The sequence below is a fragment of the Bos taurus genome, chromosome 2, assembly GCF_002263795.3.
Source record: "Bos taurus isolate L1 Dominette 01449 registration number 42190680 breed Hereford chromosome 2, ARS-UCD2.0, whole genome shotgun sequence".
Lineage (NCBI taxonomy): Eukaryota > Metazoa > Chordata > Mammalia > Artiodactyla > Bovidae > Bos > Bos taurus.
Window position 1 is genome coordinate 1699627 of NC_037329.1, and position 21250 is coordinate 1720876.

A 21250-nucleotide genomic window follows, 5' to 3' on the forward strand; every position below is an offset into this window, starting at 1 on the left:
ATGTTTCCCTTCAACATTTGTTGTAAAGCTGGTTTGGTGGTACTGAATTATCTTAACTTTGGGTTGTCCAAAAAGCTTTTTATCTCTCCATCAATTTTGAATGAGATCCATGCTGGGTACAGTAATCTTGGTTGTAGATTTTCCCCTTTCACTACTTTAAATATATCCTGCCATTCACTTCTGACCTGCAGAGTTTCTGCTGAAAGATCAGCTGTTAAGTCTATGGGGTTTCCCTTGTATGGTGCTTGTTGCTTCTCCCTTGCTGCTTTTAATGTTCTTTCTTTGTCTTTGGTCTTTGTTAGTTTGATTAGTATGTGTCTTGGTGTGTTTCTCCTTGGGTTTATCCTATATGGGACTCTTTGTGCCTCTTGGACTTGACCGACTATTTCCTTTTCCATGTTGGGGCAATTTTAAACTATAATCTCTTCAAAAATTTTCTCATACTATTTCTTCTTCTCTTCTTCTTCTGGGACCCCTATAATTCAAATATTGATGCGTTTGATATGGTCCCAGACGTCTCTGAGATTGTCCTCAGCTCTTTTCGTTCTTTTTACTTTATTCTGCTCTTCAAAAGTTATTTCCACCATTTTATCTTCCAGCTTACTGATTCATTCTTCTGCTTCAGATATTCTGCTCTTGTTTCCTTCTAGAGTATTTTTAATTTCAGTAATTGTGTTGTTTGTCTCTGTATGCTTAGTCTTTGTTAATTCATTCTTGCATTTTCTCCATTTTGTTTTCAAGGTTTTTGATCATCTTTACTATCATTATTCTGAATTCTTTTTCAGGTAATTTTCCTTTTTCCTTTTCATTTATTTGGACTTCTGTGTTTCTAGTTTGTTCCTTTATTTGTGCAGTATTTCTCTGCCTTTTCTTTTCTTTTTTTTTTTTTTTAAGTTAAGTGTTTGAGGTCTCCTTTTCCCAGGCTTCAAGGAAAGTTGAATTCTTTCCTTGAAGAAGGTTGAATTCTTTCTTCCTTTTGGTTTCTCTGCCTTCCTAAGGTTGGTCCAGTAGTTTGTGTGAGCTTCACATACAGTGAGATTTGTGCTGAGTTTTTGTTTGTTTGTTTTTCCTCTAATGGGCAAGGCTGAGTGAGGTGGTACTCCTGTCTGCTGATGATTGGGTTTGTATTTTTATTTAGTTCGTTGTTTAGATGAGGTGTCCTGCACAGGGTGCCATTGGTGGTTGGGTGATGCCTGGTCTTGTATTCAAGTGGTTTCCTTTGTGTGAGTTCTCAGTATTTGATACTCCCTAGGGTTAGTTCTCTGTTAGTCTAGGGTCTTGGAGTCAGTGCTCCCACTCCAAAGGCTCAGGGTTTGATCTCTTGTTCATGCTGTAGGGACTGCAGCAAGGGATCAGATATGTCACAATGTGAGGCAGCTCTTAAAGATTCTCCCTGCTCTTGTTGCTGTCACTTCCCAAAGTAGTCAGCTGCACTGGTGGCAGTGGCTGAGCCATCAAGAATGCACAGCTGTATTGTAAACACGCCAAAGGTCTAGTTCCCATCCTCGTCCACCCCGTGCAGTCCCTACCCTTTCCTCACTCCTCAATAATAATTTTTTAAAGCCCTGTGATTGTACAGTTTTCTGGTAGTCATCCTAACACTTTGGTGGCCATCATTTCGTTCTTCCTTTCATACAAACACGCTCTAACAAAGCCACAAATACAATTTGTTTTAAACGGGATCTCATTTGTGTTGTGTTATCACAGATGACCTCCCTGCTGTCCTCCCACCTCAGCATCACTGCACAGTGGCCTGCATTAACATGAGCTTACAAGCTAGTGAATTGCATTCTATATTTTCTCCAAGGTATTATAATCACAAACAGATGCATACATGTGTGTACATGCATACACACCTATACAAACACCTTAGATGCCTTTCCTGTGTCTTATGTTTACCACCTAATAACATTTACATTCATGGAAGTATCTCCACAGTACTTGTAATTCTAAGTAATAGCTGCATAATATTCCATGGTATAATCTCACTTTCCCTGGTGGCTCAGATGGTAAGGTGTCTATCTGCCATGCTGGAGACCTGGGTTCGATCCCTGGGTCAGGAAGTTCCCCTGGAGAAGGAAATGGCAACCCACTCCAGTATTCTTGCCTGGAAAATCCCATGGATAGCGGAGCCTGGTAGGTTACAGTCCATGGGGTTGCAAAGAATCAGACAAGACTGAGTGACTTTACTATTCCATGATATGTGTATCAAAATTTGCTCATTTCACCTATGGATAATGACACATTTTGTTTCCAATTACTGGCAATGACAAATACTGATTTAGAAAAACCCATTTTATATATAACCATACAGATTGATACATTTTAGTAAACAGAAGCTTAGTAGTGGGATTGCTGATGATTATAAGAATTTAATAGATTCCAGATTGCCTTTTGGTAATGTTTTTGGCAGCTTTTTATATTTCTCCTAATCTCCATGAATAATGAGCATTATAATCTTATAATTCTTGGTTTTGGTTTGATATTGTTGCTGATATTTTATATTCTTATTTTGATTCAGTTTTGTTAATATGTTTAACTACAATTGCTTTTTCTTACTCCCTCTTGTTCTTTTTTAAACTTTCATTTTAAAATATTTATAGATCACAGGAAGCTGAAATTTAATACAGAGAGGCTCAGTGTTCCCTTTACCCAGTTCCCCAAAAGTAATATGCTATATCACTATAGAACAACATCAAAGCCAGGAATTGACACTGAAAGAACATGTGTGTATGTACCTCTGTACCATTTTATCACATGTGTAGATTCATGGGACAACTACCACCAGCCATATACTATTCCACCAGCCTCAGACTGCACTCCTTTGCAGTCAAAACTTCCCTGCCTTTCCATAACCACTTTCAACCACTAATCTGATCTCCGTTCTCTTTTGTCATTTCAAAAATATTACCGTCTGAGATTTGCTTTTTTCACTCAGCATAAATGCAGTGATTTCTGTTGAGTTGCGTGTATCCATTCCTTTTTACTGCTGATTATTATTCCATTAAATGACTTTACCATATTTTCCTTAATCAATTACCTGTTGAAGGATATTTGGGTCACTTCCAGCTTGAGGCTGTCACAAATAAAGCTCCCATGAAGATTTTTGAAGAGGCTTTTTGGTAAGCAAAGGTTTTCATTCCTCTGGGATAAATGCCCCATCAGTGTGACTGCTGAGTTGCATGATATGCGTACGTTTAGTTTTTTTTAAGTGTCAATTTTTTTCCAGCATGGCTGTACCAGTTTACCATATGTAAGAGGCCTGGTTTTCTGCATCCGTGCCAACATTTGAAATGTTTAATGTTTTTCACTTTACCTGTACTGATAATCATGTAGTGATCTCATGACTCTGACATAACATTCCACAAAGGCTAGTGCTGTTGAGCTTTTTTCATGTGCTTTTTTCATATAGCTCAGGCTGCTATAACAAAACATCATAGGCTCCAGCTTATAAAATGACAGAAATTTATTTCTCACAGTCCTGGAGGCCAGGAAATCCAAGATTGAGGTGTTAGCAGATTCAGTGTCTGCTGAGAGCTCTCTTCCTAGGTGGCCCTTTTCACTGTAACAGCACAGGGCAGGAGGAAGGGAGCTCTCTGGGACTTCAATGGGCACTAATCCCACTCACTCCAGTATTCTTGCCGGGAGAACCCCAGGGACGGGGAGCCTGGTGGGCTGCCGTCTATGGGGTCGCACAGAGTCGGACACGACTGAAGCGAGTTAGCAGCAGCAGCAGCAGCAATCCCACTCAAGAGGGCTCTGACCTCATGGCCGAATTAACTCCAAAAGCCCCTATGGCTTATATCATCATCTTAGGAGGTTAGGATTTCAACATATTAATTTGGGGGGACACAAATATTCAGTCTATAGAATTTGCCATCCCTATGTATCTTCTTAGGTGAAATGTCTCTCCATATTTTTGCTCATTCTCTAACTGAATTGTTGATTTTTACAGTGGCGTTTTGAGAGTTCTTTTTATGAAATATATTGGACTTACAACGTGTGTAAGTTTAACGTGTACAACATGTTGGTTTGACAGAATTGTATATTATAGATTGCATTTTATATTACAATATGATTACCACTGTTAACTAGCATCTCTACCATGTCACCTAATTTTCATTTCTTTTTGTTGTGATAACATTTAAGAACTAATCCCTTAGCAACTTCACAATTTATAATACAGTATTGCTGACTACAATCACTATGCTGTGTATTAGATTTCCAGGACTTGTTCATATTCTAGTTGCAAGTTTATATCCTTACACAAAATCTCCAAGATTACCCTGCCCCTCAGCCCCTGGTAACCACTATTCTACTCTCTGATTCTACAAATTCAGCTTTTTAGATCTCACATATAAATGATATTGTACAGTGTTTGTATTTCTCTGTCTCATTTATCTCAACATATTGCACTCAAGGTCCATCTGTGTTGTTGGAAATGGCAGGTTGTCCTTTCTCATAACTGAAATATATAACACATCTTCTTCATCCATTCATTCATTGAGGGATGCCTAAATAGACTATTATGAATAATGCTGTCTTGAATATGGTAGTGCAGACAACTCATTGATATCCTATTACCATTCCCTTTGGCTATATACCCAGAAATGGGATTGATGAATCTTGGAGTAGTTTTATTTTTAATTCTGTGGTCAACCTTTGTATTATATTTCATAGTAGCTGAACAAATTTACATTCCCATCAGTAGTGCACAAGGATCCCTTTTCTTCACATCCTCACCAATACTTATCTTCCTGATGAGAGCTATTCTAATAGGTGGGAGGTTATATCTCATTGTGGTTTTGATTTATAGTTCCCTGATGATTAGTAATGTTGAGCATTTTTTCATGTACCTGTTGTCCACTTGTATGTCTTCTTTGGAAAAAATATGAATTCAGTTTCTTTGCCCATTTTTCAATTAAATTGTTTGGTTCTTTTGTTACTGAGTTGTATGAGTTCTTTATATATTTTGGATATTAATGTCTTTTCCAATATATGGTTTGCAAATATTTTCTACTATTTTGTGGATTGCCTTATCATTTAGTTGATTGGGTTTTTTATTTGTTTTTACTGTGAAAAGCTTTTTCATTTGATTTAGCCCACTTGCTGACTTTTACTTTTGTTGCTTATCCTTTTGGTGTGATGTCCAAAAATCATTGCCAAGACCAATGTCAAGGAGCTTCTTCCTTTTTTTCTAGAGGCTTTACTGTATTCAGTCTCATGTTTATGTGCTTAATTCATTTCAAGTTAATTTTGTGAGTAGTGTAAGATGGGGTCCAATTTCATTTTTCTACATGTAGTTATTTAGATAAATTTCTTTGTTGAAGTGTATCAGGGTAATGCTGGTCTTGTAAAGTGAATTTGTAAGTGTTCTCTCTTCAATTTTTTGAAAAGTTTAAGAAGAATTTGCATTAGTTCTTCTTTAAATGTTTGGTCGAATTCACCAACTCAATGAACGTGAGTTTGAGCAAACTCCAGGAGTTAATAGTGGACAAGGAAGTTTGGCTTGCTGCAGTCCATGGGGGTCACAAAGAGTCAGACACAACTGAGCCACTGAACTGAACTGAGAATTCACTGCTGAGACCATCTGGTTCTGAGCTCTTTTATGTTGTAAAATACACGACTTGGTCTGCTCAGATTTTCTATTTCTTCATGATTCAGTGTTGGTGGATTGTCTGATTCTAGGAATTTATCCATTTTCTCTAGGTATATTCAATTCAGTTGCATATAGCTGTCAATAGTAGTCTCTGATGATCCTTTTTATTTCTATGGTATCACCTGTAATGTCAACTCTTTCATTTCTGATTTTACTTGAGCCTTTGCTCTTTTTATCCTAGTTAGTCTAGCTAAAGGATTGTCAATTTTGTTTATCTTTTCTAAAAATCAACACTTAGTTTCCTTGTCTTTTCTATTGTTTTTCTGGTCTCCATTTCATTTGTTTCTGCTCTGATTTTTGTTGTTTCTTTCCTTCTGATAACTCAGGCTCAATTCGTTGTTCTTCTTTTTCTGGTTCCTTAAAATATGAAATTAAGTTGCTTATTTGAGATTTTTTTTCTTATTGTAGGCATTTATAATTGTAAATTTCCCTCTAAGAACTGCTCTTCCTGCACCCCCTAGGTTTTGGAGTATTATGTTTCCATTTTCATTTCATTCAATATATCTTTATTTCATTTTTTATTTCTTCTTTGACTCACTGATTGTTCAGGACTGTGTCATTCAATTTCCACATATTTGTGAACTTTCCAGTTTTTCTTCTGTTATTGATTTCTAGTCATGCTACTGTCTAGAAATATATCTGGTACTATTTCAATTTTCTTAAATTTGCTAAGATTTTTTTTCTTTGATTTATCATATGATCTATCCTGGAGAATGTTCTATGTGTACTTGAGAGCAATGTGTATTCTGCCGCTGTTATATGAAATGTTATGAATATGTTTGTTTGGCCCATTTGGTCTAAAAGTATAGTTCAGATCCAACATTTTCTTATTGATTTTCTGGATGTCCTATCCATTGTTTTAAGTGGGATATTGGAATCTTCTACAATTATTGTATTATTGTCTGCTTTGCCCTCTGATACGTTTTTCTGATATTGCTTTAATATACTTAGATACTCCAGTGTTGGTGTATTTATATTTATGACTATTATATCTTCTTCATGAATTGAGCTCTTTATCATTATAAAATTATCTTTACCTCATTACAATTTTTAACTTTATTTTGTCTGATATAAGTATAGCTACTCTGCTGTCTTCTGATTTCTACATACATGGAACATATTTTTTCATCCCTTTTCTCTGAGCCTATGTGACCCTAAATCTGATTGGGTCTCTTATAAGCAGTAAAAATTTCTTTCTTTTTTGATCTGTTCAATCACTTTCTGACTCTTGATTAGAGAATTTAATCTATTTCTATTTAGAGTATCTACTGACACTTATTAATCCTATTTTGTTAATTGCTTCCTGGGTGTTTGGTAGTTCCTTTATTACTTTCTGCCTTTCTTTGTGAATGGATGATTTTCCATAATGGTATGCTTCATGTTTTCATGTTAGTAATTAGTATACTTTCATTTAAGCTTGTGAAATTCCTTTCTACATTTCTTATAAGGTAGGTCTAGTAGTGATCAATTCCCTCAGCTTTTGTTTTTCTGGAAGTCTTTATCTCTCCTTTATTTCTGAAGGATAACTTTACTGGATAGAGTATTCTTGGTTGGCAGATTTTTACTCTCAACACTTTGAATATATCATCCCACTCTTTTCTGGCCTTCAAAGATTCTGCTGAGAAATCCACTAGTAGCCCTATGAGATTCCCTTGTAAGTTACAAGCTTATTTTCTCTTGATTATTTTAAGATTCTCTCTTTGTGTTTGATTTTTGACAGTTGTATTATAATGTGTCTTGGAGAGGTTCTGTTTAACTAGATTTTGTTTGGTAACCTGTAAGTTTCATGAATTAGGTTATCAAAATCTCTCCTCACATTTGGGAAATTCTAAGCCATTATATATTTTATTTTTTAATGTTATTTATTTATTTGGCTGCATCTGGACTTAGTCGCAGCATATAGTATCTTTGTTGCGTCATGCAGGATCTTTTTCATTGAGGCACACAGACTCTATTTGTGGTGCACGGGTCAGTAGTTGCAGTACACAAATTTAGTTGCTCTGCAGCATGTGGGATCTTAGTTCCCCAACAAGAAATCAATCCATGTCTCCTGCATGGCAAGGCAGATTCTTAACTACTGGACCACCAGGGAAGTCCCAGCCAGAATTCTTTTTCTTGTCATTAGAACTTTTAAAATTTACTCTCTTAGCAACTTTCAAATATGCAATACAGTGTTAACTGTAATTGCCATGGTGTATAGTACATGCCTCCCTCCCATGGATCACAGCCTTCTCATGGTGAAGGGGCTTGCATAACTCAATGAAGTGATAAGCCATGCCATGCAGAGCCACCCAAGATGAATGGGTCATAGTGAATAGTTCTGACAAAACAGGGTCCACTGGAGAAGGAAATGGCTACCCACTCAAATATTCTTTCCTGGAAAACCTTTTGAACAGTATGAAAATGCAAAAGAAAAAAATGACACATGAAGATGAGTTCCCCAAGTTGGAAGGTGTCCAGTATGGTACTGGGGAAGAGCAGAGGGAAATTACCAAAAGCTCCAGTAAGAATGAAGTGGCTGGGCCAAAGGGAAAATGATGCTCAGCTGTGGATATGGCTGGTGGGGAAAGTCCAGTGCTGTTAAAAACAATACTGCATAAGAACCTGAAATATTCCATGAAACAAGGTAAATTGAACCTGGTCAATCAGGAGACAACAAGATTGAACATCAACATCTTAGGAATCAGTAAACTAAAATGGACAGGAATGGGTGAATTTAAATCAGATGATCATTATATCTATTACTGTAAGCAAGAATCATTTAGAATAAGTTGAATAGACCTCATAATCAACAAAAGAATTCAAAGCGTAGTACTTAGGTGCAATCTCAAAAATGACAGAATGATCTCATTTCATTTCTAAGGCAAACTATTAAACATCACAGTAATCCAAGTCTATACCTCAATCACTGATGCTGAAAAACCTGAAATTGACAGGTTCTATGAAGTACAACATCTTCTAGAACTAAAACCAAAAAAAGATGTCCTTTCCATCAAAGGAGATTGGAATGCAAAAGTAGGAAGTCAAGAGATATCCAGAATAAGAGGCAAGTTTGGCATTAGAGTACAAAATGAAGCAGGGCAAAGGCTAACAGAGCTTTGTCAAAAGAACATGCTGGTCATAGCAAACACCTTTTTCCAACCTAAGACACAACTCTACACATCGTCATCACCAGATGGACAATACCAAAATCAGATTGATTATGTTCTTTGCAGCCAAAGATGGGCCAGCTCTATATAGTCAGTAAAAACAAGACCTGGAACTGACTGTAGCTCAGTTCATGAGCTCCTTATTGTAAAATTCAGACTTAAATTGAAGTAAGTAGGGAAAGGAAATGGCAACCCACTCCAGTGTTCTTGCCTGGAGAATCCCAGGGGCGATGGAGCCTGCTGGGCTGCCATCTATGGGGTCGCACAGAGTCGGACACAACTGAAGCGACTTAGCAGCAGCAGCAGCAAGTAGGGAAAACCACTGTGCCATTCAGGTAAGATCTAAATCAAATCTCTTATTTGATACAGTGGAGATGATGAATAGATTCAAGGGATTAGATCTTATAGACAGAGTGCCTGAAGAACTATGGACAAAGGTTTGTAACTTGTACCGGAGGCAGTGACCAAAACCTTCCCAAAGAAAATGAAATGCAACAAGATAAAGCAGTTGTCTCAGGAGGCTTTACAAATATCTGAGGAAAGAAGAGAAGTGAAAGGCAAGAAAGAAAGGGAAAGATATACCCAACTGAATGCAGAGTTCCAGAGAATAACAAGGAGAGATAATAAGGCCTTCTTAAATGAATGATGCAAAGAAATAGAGGAAAACTATAGAATGGGAAAGACTAGAGATCTCTTCAAGAAAATTGGAGCTATCAAGGGAACATTTCATGCAAAGATTGACATGACAAAGGGCAGAAATGGTAAGGACCTAACAAAAGCAAAAGAGATTAAGAAGCAGTGGTAATAATACACAGAACTATACAAGAAAGGTCTTAATGACTCAGATAACCACAATGGTGTAGTCACTCCTAGAGGTGGACATCCTAGAGTGTGAAGTCAAGTGGCCTTAGGAAGTCAAGTGGGCCATTGGAAGCATTACTTCAAACAAAGCTAGTGGAGGTGACAGAATTCCAGCTGACTTATTTAAAATCCTAAAAGACAATGCTGTTAAAGTGCTGCACTCAATATGTCAGCAAATTTGGAAATTCAGCGATGGCCACAGGATTGGGCAATGTCAGTTTTCATTGCAATACCAAAGAAGGTCAATGTCAAAGAGTGTTCAAACTATCATACATTTGTACACCTTTCACATGCTATTATAGGAAGGCCATGCTCAAAATCCTTCAAGCTAGGCTTCAGCAGTACATATTTGAGAACTTGAAGATTTATAAGCTGTGTTTGAAAGAGGCAGAGGAACCAGAGATCAAATTGCTAACATTCGTTGGATCTGGAGAAAGGAAGACAGTTCTAGGAAAACATCTACTTCTGCTTCATTGACTACACTAAGGCCTTTGGCTGTGTGGATCACAAAAAACTGGAAAGTTCTTAAAGAAATGGGAATACCAGTCCACCTTACCTACCTTCTGAGAAACCTGTATGTGGGTCAAGTAGCAACAGTTAGAACCAGACATGGTACAATTAACTGGTTCAAAATTGGGAAAGGACTACAATGAGTACATTGTCACCCTGCTAATTTAACTTCTATGCAGAGTGCATCATGCAAAATGCTGGGTTGGATGAATCACAAGGTGGAATTAATATTGCCAGGAGAAATATAAACAGCATCAAATATGCATATGATACCACTCAAAGGGCAAAAAGTGAAGAGAAACTAAGGAGCATCTTGATGAGGATAACAGAGGAAAGTGAAAAAGCTAGCTTGAAATTCATTACTAAAAATACTAAGATCATGTCATCTGGTCCCATCATTTCATGACAAATAGAAGGGGGGTAGTGGAAACAGTGACAGATTTTCTTTTCTTGGGTTCTGAAATCACTGCAGATAGTGACTGCAGCCATGAAATTAAAAGATGCTTGCTCCTTGGAAGGAAAGCTATGACAAACCTAAGACAGCAGATTAAAAAGCAGAGACATCACTTTGCTAACAAATGTACACATAGTCAAAGGTATGGTTTTTTTTCAGTAGTCATGTGCAGAAGTGAGAGTTGGACAATAAAGAATGCTGAGTGTCAAAGAAGGGATGTTCTCAAATTGTGATACTGGAGAAGACTATTGAGAGTCCCTCAGACTGCAAGGATATCAAACCAGTCAATCCTAAAGGAAATCAATCCTGACTATTCACTGGAAGGTCTGTTGCTGAACCTGAAGCTCCAGTACTTAGACCACCTGATGCAAAGAGTCAACTCATTGGAAAAGACCCTGTTGCTGGGAAAGATTGACGACAAAAGGAGAAGGGTGTGGCAGAGGATGAAATGCTTAGATAGCATCACCAACTCAATGGACATAAACTTGAGCAAACTCTGGAAGATAGTGAAGTAAAGAGGAGCCTTGTGTGCTACAGTCCATCAAGTGGTATAGAGTCAGACACAACTTACTGACTGAACAACAAGGACACCATATTACATCCACAAGACTTAACTATTTTATAACTTGAAGTTTGTACCTTCTAACTCCCTTCAATCCTTTCATGCACCTTCTCATCCCCTACTTCTGGCTACCACCAGTCTTTTCTCTGTATCTATGAGCTTTTGTTTTTAGATTCCACATATAAGTGAGATCATAAAATAAATCATAAATCTTTCTACTTCTGACTTACTTTGAAAGCAGCCTAATGTACTCAAGGACCATCTATGTTGTCACAAATGGCAAGATTTCATTCTATCTTAAAACTGAATAATATTCCATTGTATATATACATTTTCTTTATCCATTCATCTATCAATAACACCTTGGTATCTTAGCTATTGCAAATAACTCTGCAGTTGAACACTGTGGTGCATATGTATCTTTCAATTACTGATTTCATTTTCTTTGAATATCCAAAGGTGGAATTTCTGGATCAGATGGTAGTTCTACTTTTAATATTTTGAGGAACTTCTATACTGTTTTCTATAGTGGCTGTACAAGTTTACATTTCTACCAACATTGCACATGGGTTCTCTTTTCTCCTCATACTCGCCAACACTTGGTATTTCTTGTCTTTTTGATGATTCTAGCAGGTGTGAGATGATATCTCCTTGTGGTGTGGATGTTCATTTCCCTGATAATTAGGCCTGTTGAGTGTCTTTTCATGTTCCTATTGGCCATTTCTATGGTTTCTTTGGAAAAATGTGTATTCACACACTCCCGCCCCCATCTGCTTTTTAATTGAATTCTGATGGGTTTTGTTTGTTTTTTGTTTTTGAGCTGTGTAAGCTCTATATATTAATATACTTTAGATATTAACCCCTTATTGGCTATATTATTTGCAAATACTTTCTCACATTGAGTACTGTTGCCTTTTCATATTGTTGAAGGTTTCCTTTGTTGTGCAGAAACTTTACTGTTTGATGTAATCCCATTTGTAAATTTTTGCTTTTGTTCCTTTGTTTTTGGTGTCAAATCCAAAAAATTCTTCACTATACCCAATGTAAGGAGTTTACTGCCTGTGTTTTCTTCCAGGAATTTTATGGTTTCAGGTTGCACATTCAAGCCTTTAATCCATTTAGGGTTGATTTTTGTGTATGGTAAAAGATAATCTTTTGCATGTGGATGTCTAGTTCCCAGCACCCTTTATTGAAAACTATCCTCTTCATCATATATTCTTGGTACCATCATATATTCTTGGCCTCTCTGTCATAAATTAGTTGAATATATATGAGTGAGTTTATTTCTGGTTTTTTTCTGTTACACTGATCTATATGTCTGCGTTTATGTCACTACTGTTTTGATTAGAGTACTTCATTATATAGTTTGAAATTAAGAAGCACAAAACCTCCAGCTTTGTTCTTTATTTGCAAAGAATTGCTTTGCCTATTTGAGATCTTTTAGGATTCCATACAAAGTTTAGGATTGTTTGTGCTATTTCTGTGGAAAATGTTATTGGAATTTTGATAGGTATCGCATTGAAACTGTAGATTGCTGTTACAGCAATACTATACAATACTATACAATACAACAATACTATTCTTCTAATCCATGATCATAAAGCATCTTAACATTTACTTGTGACATTTATCTTCTTTGATTTTGTTCATCAAAGTCTATAATTTTCAGTGAACAAGTATTTTATCTCCTTAGTTATATTATAATGTATTTTTAATTGGAGGATAATTGCTTGTATTGGTTTCTGCTGTACAGCAATGTGAATCAGAAATAAGTATACATTTATCTGCTTTTCTCACTCCCCATCCATCTTACCCCTCTAGGTCATCATAGAGCACTAGGCTGATCCCCCTGAGTTACACAGCAGCTTCCCACTACCTATCCATTTTGTATATGGTAGTGTATATATGTCAATGCTATTCTCTCAATTTGTTCCACCCTCTCCTTCCCCGACTATGTCCACAAATCCATTCTCTACATCTGGGTCTCTATTCCTTCCCTGAAAGTAAGTTCATCAGTACAATTTTTCTAGATTCCATATATACACATTAATATACAATATTTCTTTTTCTTTTTCTGACTTACTTCACTCTGTATAACACACTTTGGGTTCATCCACCTCACTAGAACTGACTCAGATTTGTTCCTTTTAATGGCTGCATAATATTCCATTGCATATATATATATATATATATGTCTGTGTGTGTGTATTGGAGAAGGCAATGGCAACCGACTCCAGTACTCTTGCCTGGAAAATCTCACGGACGGAGGAGCCTGGTAGGCTGCAGTCCATGGGGTCACTAAGAGTCGGACACGACTGAGTGACTTCACTTTCACTTTTCATTTTCATGCATTGGAGAAGGAAATGGCAACCCACTCCAGTGTTCTTGCCTGGAGAATCCCAGGGATGGTGGAGCCTGATGGGCTGCCGTCTATGGGGTCGCACAGAGTCAGACACGACTGAAGCGACTTAGCAGCAGCAGCAGCAGTGTGTGTGTGTGTGTGTGTGTGTGTGTGTGTGTGTATATCTATCTCACAACTTTTTTATCCATTCATCAGTCAGTGAACATCTACATTTCTTCCATGTCCTGGCTATTGTAAATAGTTCTGCAATGAACAGTGAGATACATGTGTCTTTTTGAATTGTTTTCTCAGGATATATGCCCAGTAGTGGAATTGCTGGATAATATGGGGCTTAAAAGTCTGCAGGTCTAGCAAGTTTCTACCTATTGCTGTAAAACCAGCTGATTAAGCTTGGGTTCATGGTCTCTTGCAAGGGGCTGTGTTCAGCTCAAGGCCAGACTGCAAGGTGTCTTGCTTCCACACTCACTAAGGTAGCTGTTGACAGGCCTCAGATCCATGCTGCCTGTTGACTTGGAGACATCAGTTTCTTGCCACATGAGATTCTCCATGGCCCTATTCACAGTACATCATCTGACTTCTTCCAGAGCAAGGGGTCCATGAGAGGCACCCTCAAATGGAAGCGACAACCTTTACCTAATCTTGGAAATGACATTCCATTCTGCCAAAGTCATTCATTAGAAGTAAGTCCCTAAGTCCAGCCTATATTCAAGAGGAAGGGCTCATACAAGGGCCTTCATCAAGGTGATGAGGTCTTTGGGGCCATCTTAGAAGCTGCCCACCATACTGGATGATGCTGGTGGTTTTACAAATACTGCTCTAATTAATAGCCTCAAAACAAAGACCTTTTTTTACTGAGAAAATCAAAATTCCTTGGTGAGTGAATGGATATATGGCCCTAGTAGCACCCCTAAGGTGGGGAAATGGGGAGGGAGGGGGGCTGTTTTCCATTAAGCTAATGGAAAAAAATAAAGGTGAAATTTTGTACTTAGAGAACCATTCTCCAGCCAGGACTCACCCTAAAGCCCTATAGCCAAGCTATGAAAATGGTAATGTTCTAAAATTCTCATAAAGCAAAAGTTGAGGATCAATCCATCATTGACAGCATCAGGAGGTCCCAGCCAATAGCTCCCGTACAAGCTGGTAGAAGCCTAGGGGATGGTGCATCAGAAAAGTCCGAGTTTCTTTTGTTCAAAAATAAGTGAGCTCATATCTAGTGGCAATAACCGCGTTCCTGTGGAAGCCTCAGCATGAGGGTAGCTTGGCTTCCTTACAGGCAGCTTTGTGTCATTTGCTCACTGAAAGCCTTAGGAGAACAGCTTCTTTATGTACTGTACATAAAATGCACAACAGAGTCTTGCATAAAGATGTGATCATTAACTTCCATTCCCTTTGCAAGAACTTTGAGAATTATAAAAGAGCGTAAGGTGTGGTCCTTGCTTAGTTAAGGAGATGTTATTTCCACCTGTAAAACAACAGGAATTTTTACCACGTAGAATCGTGAAAAGGATATGGGATTTAGAATCAGAAGAATACAGCTGACACTTAACAATGCCAGTGTTAATAGCGCCTACCCTCTGCATAGTGGAACATCCAAGTATAACTTAACAGTCAGCCCTCCATACTCACAGTTCCACATCCAGGGATTCAGCCATCCATGGATCCTATACTGCTGTATAGAAAATGCTGCTGTATAGAAAATACCGCTGTATAGAGAATTACTATTGAAAATAAACCATGAGTAGATCCATGCAGTTCAAACTCATGTTGTCCAAGGATCAACTGTCTAATGACACACAGAGTTGTGTGCACTTGGGTTATCACTTAAGTTTGCTGAGTTTCTATTACCTTATTTACAGGATATGGATAATATGCCTGTGGCTTCTAGCTAGAGTGAAGTTGAGGAGAGGGAACTAAGTAAAGCACTTTTTAAATTGGTACAAAAAATACACAGTGATTCTTTACCTTGCGTGCATATTAGAATCACTTGCCAAGCTTTGAAAAGTCCCAATTCCCAGGCTGTACACCAAAGCCATTCTGTAGTAATTATGCCTCCCCTTCGCCTTCTTTCTCCATGTGTGTGTCTGTGTCTGTGTGTATGCATGAATATACAAAGCCTCTTGAAATAGTTAAGAGAAATTTCACCTTTGTTTCCACCAAAGAGTATACACAAAGTACTTCGTGATGACATTCCAAAGAGGGGACGTGAGGAGGTGTCCACTAGAGTGGGACTGGGGATGGCCGAAGAAAAGTTTCTGCTCCTTTGATTTGAAAGCACAGAGAGATGGTTGTGCAACGTGAAGCCAAAGTATGCCGTTAGTGTGGACAGATGTTACTCTGCAATTCAGTTAGGGTTCCTGAGTGGATGACAGCAACCCAGACAAAGTGATGGCAGCATAGGTGCCTAAGGAAGGTACAGTGTGCACACGTCTAGTTAATGTCTGTGCTAAGTAAGGAGTAGCAAATGCCTGTGTGTCTCCACTCAAATTCTGTTCTCAGGGGGCATTGTTTAGGCAAGAGCTTTCTGCCGCAACCACTGACCCTTAAAAAATATTTCTAATGAATTACTTTCAAGACAACTTTCAAGACCTAATTCTTTGATCAAGGTGGAAGACTTGATTCTTTGAAATAGTCTTAAAAATAGAACATTTCAACAGAAACAAGGTTTCTTTTGTTTCCAGTCTTCACATTTTCCAAAATTACTGTGAACAAAGTACTTCACTGGAATCTGTATTTTGGGGATTAACCAAAACATAGAAAGAAAGTGAACAGAGAAAGAACACTGTGCTCACTGGACATGTTCTGCTCTCTGTTCTCTAGAGCCACATGCTGTGGGAAGAACAACCAGGCAAGAAGCCCAGTTGCTTCCAGGATCTGAAAGCTTTTCACACTGAGCCAGCTCCGGGGCCATTCTCTACCGCCGAGGTGGGGACATGGATTCTTCCCTTCATTTCTGCAGAAGACGTCCCCCGGGAGACTCCTTCACAACCCAGGAGAATCCCTCAGCACTCATGCATCAGTTTAGATGACCTGTGGCTGGAGAAGACGCAGAGGAGGAAGTTGAAGAAGCAGGCCCAGTTTGAAAGGAAGACTCATGCACACAAAGATGGAGTCCAGGTAAGCTGCTCACATGCCATAGTCATTGGACATGACCTGGTACCTCATCTTCCAATGCAGCAGCTTGCCTTTCCTGCCCCCTTTGCACCTCTGCCCTATACAGTCTGCTGGAGAAACACTGTGCAGTGATGTGTCTGAGAGCCACAGAGGCTGTGGCTCCCCCTTCCCGCTCTGCAGTGTCCACCCCTGTGCAGGTGATGGAGCAGGACTGGAGAAGGGGAGGCCTGCCCTGAAGCCCCTCCCATAGTAATGACCATTCAGTGAGGGCCCACTCTGTGTCAAACATTGTGTTAGACGCTGGACAGCATTAATTCTAATACCCGCAAAGGTGCATGACATTCTGATACAACCATCTCAGTTAAACAAAATCATATAAAGAGAATTAGATTTTTTCTCTAGAGTGACACCATTATTTTTATATGAAATTGTCAGCTATTTAAAAATGACTTAATAGTTTATAAAGCATACCTTTTACACAATCCCTAACTCTGTTTCTTATTCTTTCCCTTTATAAAATAGCAGTATTTTATTATCAAGTATTTGTGAAGTACACATCCCTGAGTCTCACATCATCCCTGATATCCACTTTTTTAAAAATTGAGGTGAAATTTACATAACATAAAATGAACCATATTAAAATGTACAATTCAGTGGCATTTAGTAGATTCACAAGATTTTGCAGGACTTACCTTTATCTGGTTCCAAGACATTCTCATCATCTCAGAAAGAAACTTCCTAACTATTAAACAGTCACAACCAATTTCCCCTCCCTAGACCCTGGCAAGCACTAATCTGATTTTCATTCCTATGGATTTATGTATTACCTATAGATATTTCATGTAAATGGAATTATAATATGTCATCTTTTGTACCTGACTTCTTTCACTTAGCATAATATTTCTGAAGTTCTTCTCTGTTGTAGCATACAGCAGCACTTTGTTCCATCATGTGGATATGTTTGTTTTTGTTATTCATTCATCCATTGATTGGCATTAGGTTGTCTGCACTTTTTGACTGTTTTAAATAGTGCTGTCAGGAACATCTGTGTATAAGCTTTTGCTTGTATACATGTTTTCTATTCTTTTGGATATTTACATAGGAGTGGAATTGTTGGGACATGTGGTAATTCCATGATTAACTTTCTGAGAACTGCTAGACTTTTCCACACAATTTTATATTTCTATCAACAGTGTAGAGGGTTGCAAGTTCTCTACATTCTTCCCAACACTTGTTGCTTTGTGTTGTGTTATTTTGTTTAAATTATACCATCCTAATGGGTCTGAATGGTACGTAATTGTGGTTTGATTTGCATTTTCCTAGTGACTAATGTTGAGTATATTTTCATATATTTATTGGCCATTTGTATGTCTTTTTTTGGAGAAATGTCTATTCAAGTCCTTTGACCATTTTTTAATTGGGTTATTTTTCTTTGTTGTTCAACTGTCAGAGCTCTTTATGTATACAGATACTAGGCCCCATGAAATAAATGATTTACAAATATTTTCTCCCATTTGTAGATTGCCTTTCATTTTCTTGATAGTGTCTACTGTTGCATGCAAGTATTTAATTCTGATGTAATCCAGTTTATCTAGCTTGTCTTTTGTTGCTTGTGAATTTAGTGTAATGCCTAAGAATCCATTGCCAAATCCAAGATCATGAAAGCTTATTTTTATGCTTTCTTTTAAGAGCTTTTGTACCTTTTGCTCTTACATTTAAGATTTCTATTCATTTTGAATTAATTTTTGTGGTTTCTGTGAGGTAAGGTTACAACTTCAAACTTTTCCATGTGGATATCTTGTTGTCTTAGCACCATTTGTTGAACAGACTATTCTTTTCCTCATTAAATGATCTTGCTGCTACTGCTGCTAAGTTGCTTCAGTCGTGTCCGACTCTATACGACCCTGTAGATGGCAGCCCACCAGGCTCCCTCCACCCTGGGATTCTCCAGGCAAGAACACTGGAGTGGGTTGCCATTTCCTTCTCCAATGCATGAAAGTGAAAAGTGAAAGTGAAGTATCTCAGTCGTGTCTGACTCCTAGCAACCCCATGGACTGCAGCCTACCAGGCTCCTCTGTCCATGGGATTTTCCAGCCAGGAGTACTGGAGTGGGTTGCCATTGTCTTCTCCAAAATGATCTTGACACTCTTGTATAAAATCAAATGACCTTAGACATATAGGTTTATTCCCAGACTCTCAATTCTATTCTATTGATCCTTGTATCTGTCCTTTTGCCAGTATCACACTATTTACCATAACTTTCTATTAAGTTTTGAAGTTGGGATGTGTGAATCCTCTTTGTTATTTTTTAAGATTATGTTGCCTGTTTGCTGTCCCTTGCAATTCCAAATGAATCTTAAGGTCAATTGTTTCATTTATTGGGGGAAAAAAAATGAAGGTCATTGAGATTTTGGTAAGTTTAAATTGAATCTGTAGATTTCTCTGGAGAGTATTACCTTCTTATATATATATATATCAAATTTTCAAATCTATGAACACAGGGTGTTGTTTTATTTTTTAGGTATTATTTAGTTGCTTTTCACAATGTTTTATAATTTTCACTGTACAAGTCTTGCACATCCTTGGTTAAAATATTTCCTATGTATTTTATTCTTTTTATGATATTGTAAATAGAATTGCTTTCTTAATTTCACTTTGGTATTTGTTCATTGCTAGTGTATAGAAATACAATGGATATTTGTGTATTGATCTTGTACATGCAGATTTGCTGACTTTGTTTATTAACTCTGAGTATCTTTGTGTATTATTTAGAACTTTCTATATATAAGATTAAGATACAGACCCTATACATTTTTTAGAATTTATATCTTTGTATTTAATTTTCTTAGGGAGTTGTAAGCAGCATTGTGTTCTTAATTTTATTTTTCACAAGTTGATTCTTAGTATATTAAAATATTACTGACTTTCGTGTGTTTGTACTGTAGCCTGTGACCTTGAAGAATTCATTGATTGGTTCCAGAAAAATCTTTTGAAAGACTCCTTGGGATTTTCTATGTAAAGAGTACCATCTTCTATGGGTGGGGACAATTTTATTTTTCATTTCCTAATTTGCATTATTTTTTCCCATTGACTTATTGCAGTGGCTAGGAATTCCAATATTGTGTTGAATAAGAGTGGGAAAAGAGGATATCCCTGCCTTATTCCCTGTTGTAATAGAATAAATTTCCATTTTTTCACTCTTAAGTATGATGTTAGCTGTAGAACTTCTATAGAATTTTGTTGAGAAATTTCCTCTCTATTCCTAGTTTGCTGAGACTTTTTTTAAAATCATGAATGTGTTAACTTTTTAAAAAGCTTTTTCTGTGTCTACTGATGTGATCATTTTATACTTTTACCTTTAACCTCTTGATGTGGTAGATTATATTAATTTTTTTGTATGTTGAATCAGCCATCTCTACTTGGAATAAATCCCACTTGGTCATGTAGTATATATAGAATATATAATTTTTATAAAGTCTTGTATTAATTTGTTGATATTTCATCCAGATCTTCTGTATCTAAGCTCATAAGAAATATTGAGCTGGAGTTTTCACTTTTGTACTATTTTCCTATAGTTTGGGTATCAGGATAATATGAACCTCACAAAATGAGTTGGAAAGTACTTCTCTTTACCTGTATTCTTAAATAGATTGTTTAAAATTGGTTTTCTTTGCTCTGAATTCTACACTGATATTAATATGACCACTTCTTTTTTGGTTAATGTTTACACATGTCTTTTTTCATCTTTTTACTTCCAACCTGTCATTGATTTGAATTTCTTATAGGCAGCATTGTTGGATCTTTTTATTTTATCCATTCTGCTTATGTTTGTTTTTTAATTGGTATATTTTGACAGTTAACATGTGAAATAATTTTATTAGGGCCTAAGTCTGCCAATGTATTACCTGTTTTCTGTTTCTTCTGTTTCCCAATATTCTTTTCTGTGAGTTACATGAACAGTTTTTAGGATTCCATCATAATTTATTTGTAGTATTTTTGGATGTATTGTTCTGTATGGTTTTCATACTGGTTGCTAGAAGAAAATGACCACCCCTCCAGTATCCTGGCCTGGAGAATTCCATGAACAGAGGAGCCTGCCGGGCTCCAGTCCATGGGGTCGCAAAGAATCGGACAAAACTGAGCGACTAACACTACTACATTAAAAGCATTATAAACGTACATAACCTATCACAGTCTACTGTTCTCAACATTTTACCACTTCCAATGACCTTTAGTAATCTTAGTTCCACTGAGGTTCATTTACCATCCCCACTGTGCTGTGCTTAGTCGCTCAGTCATGTCCAAATCTTTGCGACCCCATGGACTGTAGCCCACCAGGTTCCTCTGTCCATAGGGATTCTCCAGGCAAGAGTACTGGAGTGGGTTGCCATGCCCTCCTGCAAGATCTTCTCCAGGAGATTTTCCCAACCCCGGGATCGAACCCAGGTCTCCTGCATTGCAGGTGGATTCTTTACCACCTAACCACGAGGGTAGCCCATGAATACTAGAGTGGGTAGCCTATCCTTTCTCCAGAGAATCTTTTCAACCCAGAAATCAAACCAGGGTCTCCTGCATTGCAAGT

At 37.6% G+C, this 21250-nt stretch overlaps 1 protein-coding gene across 2 annotated transcripts in view; it reads left to right on the forward strand.

Annotated features, from left to right (window-relative positions):
* Window positions 1-21250, forward strand: part of ARHGEF4 (Rho guanine nucleotide exchange factor 4) — a 331537-nt gene that overhangs the window by 166306 nt on the left and 143981 nt on the right. For both annotated transcript variants that reach the window (XM_059892236.1, NM_001192073.2), the window contains exon 3: window positions 16375-16671. In XM_059892236.1, the coding sequence (XP_059748219.1) occupies window positions 16375-16671 (297 nt within the window). The remainder of the gene's footprint in view (window positions 1-16374; window positions 16672-21250) is intronic.